The 8,059-nt window shown below is 36.4% G+C and overlaps 1 protein-coding gene across 3 annotated transcripts in view; it reads right to left on the minus strand.

Annotated features, from left to right (window-relative positions):
• LOC106878090 (ribosyldihydronicotinamide dehydrogenase [quinone]) overlaps window positions 1-8,059 on the minus strand; it is a 39,351-nt gene that overhangs the window by 17,955 nt on the left and 13,337 nt on the right. For 2 of the 3 annotated variants that reach the window (XM_014927190.2, XM_014927193.2), the window contains exon 2: window positions 258-454. In XM_014927190.2, the coding sequence (XP_014782676.1) occupies window positions 258-426 (169 nt within the window). In that variant the 5' untranslated portion in view covers window positions 427-454. Of the gene's footprint in view, window positions 1-257; window positions 455-4,459; window positions 4,720-8,059 lie in introns of those variants that run through there. The other variant, XM_014927192.2, reaches the window with a different exon arrangement.

The raw sequence follows: 8,059 nt of genomic DNA on the forward strand, positions 1-8,059 counted from the left end.
CACATATATATATATATATATATATATATATATATATAAAATCAGACTGTACCAGGAGAAAAAAATCACCATATCCTTGTAAAATTATTGCTACTTCTTGTTTCAGCAACTATGAAAGGCAATAGTCAACATCAAAAGTATTTGAGACTGCCAATGAAAAGAGATTAAATAATGCACACCAATGTTTTAGATTCTTTATCAGACATTTATGAAAAGTTCAAGAAATTAAAACAGATTGTAAAGATTTTTTTTTTTACCAATTACATCTTTCCTTCTTATAACGGGATCAAACTTTTGGGCATAAAGATCGGATTCTTTAATTTCATAGCCCTTGTCCTTAAAGACCTTGACTGCATAATTCTTCAAAGTTGCATTCAAAGATTTTGGCTCTTCATGAGCAAAAACGATAAGCACACGTTTCAGCATCTTTCAGTTGTCTAAAAAAGCAGAAATCCTGAAAATTAAAAGAAAATATATTAAGAATATGTATTCATTTTGCAAGGTTCTTGATCTGAAGTCGTGTGTTGAAACAAATATCATTGTATTTGGGGATGGTCATGTTGCCAATGTAGCCAATGAAAACACATGCACTATATATTTGGTGTTCACTTGCTTCAGCTTTATTTCATATCAATTATATTTCGGCCAGAGTTCTTTCATCACACTTCTGTGACCTCAACAGTGGTCTCTTTTACTCTTTTACTTGTTTCAGTCATTTGACTGCAGCCATGCTGGAGCACCGCCTTTAGTCCAACAAATCAACCCCAGGACTTATTCTTTGTAAGCCTAGTACTTATTCTATTGGTCTCTTTTGCCGAACCGCTAAGTTACGGGGACGTAAACACACCAGCATCGGTTGTCAAGCGATGTTGGGGGACAAACACAGACACACAAACATATACACACACACATACACATATATATCTACATATATACGATGGACTTCTTTCAGTTTCCGTCTACCAAATCCACTCACAAGGCTTTGGTCGGCCCGAGGCTATAGTAGAAAACACTTGCTCAAGGTGCCATGCAGTAGGACTGAACCCAGAACCATGTGGTTGGTAAGCAAGCTAATTACCACACAGCCACTCTTGCGCCATGGTCCTTTACTTTCTTCTTTCTTTTTTGTGTCTCTCCTTCCTAACGATCTGCAGTTTTGTTTCCCTGTTGTATGTGTCTTTATTAGTGCATGCATATATCTCTGTGTGTGTGGGAATGTATATAGTACCCACATTATCAGTATCCCCTGTTCATTTTATTATATTTATTTGTTTTTATCTACTTACTTTTTCTTTTTTGTATTAATTTATTGTATTTTGTTTATGTATTTAATTACTTAATTCCATTTATCTATCTATCTTATTGTATTAATAAATGGAATTAAGTAATTAGATACATAAGCAAAATACAATAAATTAATATAAAAAAAAGAAAAACTAAGTAGATAAAAACAAATAAATAAAATAAAATAAAACGAATGTGAATAAACAGGGGATACTGATAATGCAGGTACCATACATATTCCCATACACACACTTACCAAACATAGACACATAGGGATATACGCATGTTCAAATAAAGACATATACAACAGGAATACAAAAGTGCAGATCATTAGGAAAGAGAGACACAAAAAAGAAAGAAGAAAGCAAAGGACCACTGATGAGGTCACAGAAATGTAACAAAAGAACTCTGGCCAAAATATAATTAATATGAAATAAAGCTGAAGCAAGCGAACACCGAATAAAAGCGCATGTGTTTTCATTGGCTAAATTGGCAACATGACCATCCCCAAATACAACAATATTAAGAAGAATTTTTATTAAAAGGTTATGAAAATATATTTAGGAGACTTTATTAGGAAGCTATACCTATCCTTTTCCCAAAGGCATTAACATAGTAAATACAGTGCAAGTAAGGATGTGGTATCCAGTGTTCTTTTGTTTTTGATTTTTTTTTTATTAGAGAAAAAAAGATTGATGATTAAAAACATTTTTTTAAATGACTATTGAGCTACAGACTGACTGGACTCAAACCATGACTCTTACTTTCCTGTGTGATCACTTTTTCCCCTTCCTCTTTAATTCTAGCTGGTGATTAGGGGGTGAAACTGTCTTCTCAACCAATATGCTACTGTGGATGTTCTCTGGTGATGGTGTTATTCCATACTTTCCGATCCATGGCACTGGCTTAGTATGCTTGAGGTCAAAACACTATGACTTCAGGTCTCCACAATTTGTTTCACCCACGTTTTCTATTGAGTGCTACACTGGATTCTCCACTGCATGGGTTACTTCTTCCACAAAAGTTGGTGTGGAAAAGACGGATTTTGGTCCTTAGGGAGAAATCACATTACCTATCATATCACATATGGGTGTAACCAGGGTTTCAACCAGGGAAAGTTTCCAATCATTAAAATGAATCTACCATTAGTCATTTGGTCAAAAAAAAAAAAAAAAAAAAAAAAAAAGGAAATGAACTGTAGGTTGAGGTATTATCCAAATTTGTTGACACACACTCTTCTTCTCCAGAGGTTCTCATGATGTGTTTGTAGTATAGGTGTATTTTGGTCAAGCCAGTTTCCTGTTAGTTTCTGAGTTTTGCCTGTGGGATGCACAAGTTCTTCAGGCTAATTACAGCACCCACAGGCAAATCTCAGAGTAGCAAGAGACTGACTCAATCAAAATAAAATATATTATTAATCACTGCTATTAATCTGTCCTAGGTTACAGACATGCAATACTGAGTGGCACTTGAATACTAGATAATTGATTAGGTTTCTATGTCACCACTCTGACATTACAATTGACCAAAGTACTAAACCAGTAAAAAAAGAAAAGTTATCTTCTTGAGTCATACCAACTTATAAGGGCCAGTTTCTCAGTTTCATGGCATATATATTCCCTCACCTGGATTGGACACCAGTCCATTGAAAGATTACTCATTTTTACCAGCTGAGTGGACTGAAGCAACATGAAATGAAGTGTTTTGCTCAAGAATACAATGCATTGCCTGGTCCAGGAATCGAAACTAATCTTACAATCATGAGTCCAACACCCTAACCACTAAGCCATGAAGCTCCACAACCAGTAAACACTCACCATCTGAGCATTTAAGGCAGCTGGTTCATTCAGAAAAAAAATTTTTCTGGCTGAGAACAAAATCATTTTTAGTAAAGTAGTTGAATTCACAGGCCAGATTTCACTAATGTAGAATAGTACATAAAAAATACATGGCTAAAAAGTATTTTATTGAATGGTACAAGTAATTTTGAGGACGTTGGGGTGTCACCCCCAACTCTGAAATTGACTTCTCATCAAACAATCAAATTTTCAAATCAAGTTTTCCAATGTGACCCAAATCTAAACAAGTTTGAAGGCTATAAATCATATGTACCATATGCAATTCTTTGACAACTTTTATTTCTTTTACATCACAACAGGTGGCACATTGAAATGCCAGTCAAACAATGCTGGTTCCTTACCCAGAAGTATTATTTAAAAAGCAGATTGCTAACTCATACCAGTCATTCAGCTGGCTGCCAGCACATTAAAAGTTTATTTGTTCAGAGATGATCTAGAGTTACATGAGAGCATTTTTACCTAAGACAAACCAGAGTTTTGTTTTTCTATTTTCCCTTTTCGTTTCATCAATAATTCTCTTTTATCTCTTTTACTTGTTTCAGTCATTTGACTGCGGCCATGCTGGAGCACCACCTTTTAGTCAAACAAATTGACGCCAGGACTTATTCTTTGTAAGCCTAATACTTATTCTATCGGTCTCTTTTGCCAAACCACTAAGTTATGAGAACTTCACACCAGCATCGGTTGTCAAGCAATGTTGGGGGAACAAACACAGACACACAAACACACACACAAACACACACACACAGATATATATATATATATATATATATATATATATATATATATATATATATATATACATATATACGACAGGCTTCTTTCAGTTTCCATCAACCAAATCCGCTCACAAGGCTTTGGTCGGCCTGAAGCTATAGTAGAAGACACTTGTCCAAGGTTCCACGCAGTGGGACTGAACCCAGAACCATGTGGTTGGTAAGCAAGTTACTTACCACACAGCCACTCCTGTACCGTCAGCATCCCACACATAGCCTATCATATGCAATGAGTTTTGGTTAAGGCAGATACAGTGTTGGCTCATACCAACAGGGAGATATCAAAGTGTCAGTACATTACATTAGGAAAAAAAATCTGCTTAAATGAGTCACAATTTTGAATTTGTACCAAGCAATACTGCATATCCTGTATATAATAAAAAGTGACGTGTGTGTGTGCATGGACATATATGTATATGTATGTACACTTTTCACAACATCAGTAATAAAAGCAGCACATTTGCATATTTTTATAAACTAAAAAAAAAGTCAGAAAAGAATAAACAAAAGATAAAATATGGAAAAAGAAAATATACATACAAAAGAGACAATCTGTATCATCAAGTATGAATTTCTAAACAAGAAAAATATCCTAAACTCCAGTGAGGGTTAAGATCAAAATCTTTTCAGCCACACCCATCCTAGCTGAGATCTTTATCCATAACGTATAGGTTCTTTATTTTCTAAGATGATTTTTTGGTGACACTATTACCAACTTAAACTTGAGGGAAATTAGGATATTATTTGTACCACATTGAGGCTTTGGCTTGTTATACAGGTGTATCTAGGTAGCTGCGATTGTGGAGAAAGAAAGGGTGTCAACAAAACCTAATACTTTTAATGTTTTTTTTTTCTTTTTTATAAATAGTATGACATTAACCTGCTTAGCATGTCAATTGAAAACTATCTTAAAAAAAAGACCCTGCCATAAACAAATAAGAAAATTATAGAAAAACTGGTTGGCTGGTGTGAATACCCAGAAGGTATGAGACCATTAGTAAAAATACTGAGCAATCAGTAATCCCATTATGAAGGACATTTGTTTACAGTAGTATAAAACACGTGAGAGAATAGGTCAATAACCAAGCCTCTACATTGTTACTTAGCCTGCTAGAAAGAATAGCCATATCTCACTCGAATCACACATTCTACTATCCTAAACAAAACTGATACACTGGATAGTATAGTCTTGGATACACTATACCTAAAAGAGAGGGAGAGAAAAGGTAGGATGGTCTTGGTTTAAATGTTTTTAATTGTAGTATGACTGCTTGATCAGAACCAAATTGGTGCTAAGCAACATACAGAGGAGAGAGAGAGAGAATGCATGCACATACACAAATACACACACATGCACTAAAAGACACTGAAGAAAACTGCTGAATACACCTGCACCAACACTCACCAAATACTGGCCCACAGCCAAACTTGTTTCTCTCTGTTTCTTCTGCTTTTTTCTATACAATGGATAGTTTAGCAGGAGCTGGTAAGTCAGATCTCTGTGTAAAGCTCTACTGTCAGCTTTGGTATGGCTTCTACAGTTGGATGCCCTTCTAATGCCAACCACTTTAAAGAGTGTACTGGGTGCTTTTTATGTGGCACCAGCACCAGTGATTTCACCTAAGTAACTTGCAAGAAAAGACCCCTCAACTGAGCAAGGGGAGTAGTAATGAGGGAGATGACTTTGTGCTAGATGATGAGTATGAATATAAGAACAGAATGAAGTGTCTTGTAGGAGAGGAGACACATGGCCACTCCAGTTGGAAAGAGAGAGAGAGAGAGGAGAGAGGGAGAAAGATGGTGAAGCAGATGTGTCGAGGTGTACTCTCAAGTCACAAAGATGTTTACAGAGGAGTGGATAGGGTGTGTGGGTAAGAAAGTTCACAAAAGTTCAAAAAGGGTGTGGGAGATGGAGGGGAGGAGAATGCAGTGTGTGAAAACAGGTGGAGAGAGGGGGGTATTAAGAAGTTATGTTATAGGGACAGAGCAAGTAAAAGAACAAAAAACTAGATAATATATTGCAACAATAAAAGAATATACTGCAAGGGAGGGTATATATTGGTTTCAAATTTTGGCACAAGCCTAACATGGAACAATAATATGCAACAATTAAATAATAGAGTGAGTAAACTATGGAAATCTTATATAATTGTTACAAGAAACAATACAAATTCACCATTATTGACTTCTCCTGCTAAAAAATTGGCAACATATTTGAAGCTATTATAATGGCTTGACAATGTCATCAGGTGATTGCAATGGATTATTTCTGCATTACCATTATTTCATTACGTATACGATGCAAAATTTAGTGAAGCCATAAAACATGAAAATGTAAGGATATTCTAAGCTGTGTCCTTTATGAAACAAAGTTAATTATAACGAATAGACAAAAGGATGGTACAGTTGCGGTGGCCTGAGCTTGACACAGCCAAAATTGCAGAAAAAAAAAAAATTTTGTGAAGTTGTTGTTGTTGTTGGCACTCCGTCGCTTACGACGTCGAGGGTTCCAGTTGATCCGATCAACGGAACAGCCTGCTCGTCAAATTAACGTGCAAGTGGCTGAGCACTCCACAGACATGTGTACCCTTAACGTAGTTCTCGGGGATATTCAGCGTGACACAATGTGACAAGGCTGGCCCTTTGAATTACAGGCACAACAGAAACAGGAAGTAAGAGTGAGAGAAAGTTGTGGTGAAAGAGTACAGCAGGGGTCACCACCATCCCCTGCCGGAGCCTCGTGGAACTTTAAATGTTTTCGCTCAATAAACACTCACAACGCCCGGTCTGGGAATCGAAACCGCGATCCTATGACTGTGAGTCCGCTGCCCTAACCACCGGGCCATTGCACCTCCACATTTTGTGAAGTACCAAATGTATTTCAAACAGAGATATTGAATTAGCAGAGCTATTAGAGCATTAGTACTTGTTTGAATTGTCTGTGCTCAGAGTTCCAATCCTGCCTAGGTTAACTTCATATTTCATCTTTTTGTACTCAATTTTTAAAAATACCAATCCAGAGCAGTGGACTGGCAGAAATGTGAGAGATTTAGGCAAGATGTCTTGTGGTATCTGCTGCAGTTCTTTGCACTCTGACAGAAAAGACTGCAGCAACACTAGTGAAAGCTGTATTGGCCCAAGTTACAAGTATTTCCCTGGAATGGACACAGGCAGGATAAAGAGGTGTGACTTGCATGCATGGACAATAGCCAATCTTCTTAAATATAACCCCGCCTGTTGATAAAGCTTTAAGAAATGCTAATAAATGGCACTATATCCTTATCCGTACATCAGAAAAGAGAGAATGACACTATCAAATGCTTTGGAGCAGTTCAAAGATTATCAGTGCTTAGAACTATCACATTATAGCCTTCAATCATGTTTGTAAATAGAATGATTCTTATAAAATCCATCCCTGTTGTAAAGTGTGCAAGATTTGTGTTTTAATCATTCCAAATCAAAGGCATGATGAGGTTAGGATCAGGCTAACACCTTATAGTTAGGGTTTGTAACTGGATAATGAAGTAGAATATTTTTAATTACTCAAGATTGTACCTGCATTGTGGAGACTCTAGGCACACGGCCCGAAATTTTTGGGAAGGGGGCCAGTCGATTAAATCGACCCCAGTACGCAACTGGTACTTAATTTATCGACCCCGAAAGGATGAAAGGCAAAGTCGACCTCGGCGGAATTTGAACTCAGAACGTAAAGACAGACGAAATGCCACTGAGCATTTCGCCCGGCGTGCTAACGTTTCCGCCAGTTTGCCGCCTTAGGAGAGGTAAACATTGTTGAACGATGATTATGTCAACCGAATAAAACAAGGGAGACAACTCAAGATAACAAATTTTGAAATTGGTTGACAATTCAGAGTAATGAGTAATTAAAATATGAAAGTGGCAGGATAGAGAACAGTCTTATATAAATAGGGGGCTTAACAGATTTTCTTCCTCTTAATAACTTCTGTTGTGAAGGGTACTAAAATATCAATATGTAGGGAGTGATGTTTTTCTTTTTTTAGATTATTTACAAACAGGAAAAATACTTTGAAAAGCATAAGGAGGCAATAATAGTTTTGTTATTTGATACTTTTGTTCTTTAATACTTTCTTTAAATATATATATATATATATATATATA

This window comes from Octopus bimaculoides, chromosome 7 (assembly GCF_001194135.2).
Source record: "Octopus bimaculoides isolate UCB-OBI-ISO-001 chromosome 7, ASM119413v2, whole genome shotgun sequence".
Taxonomy (NCBI): Eukaryota; Metazoa; Mollusca; class Cephalopoda; order Octopoda; family Octopodidae; genus Octopus; species Octopus bimaculoides.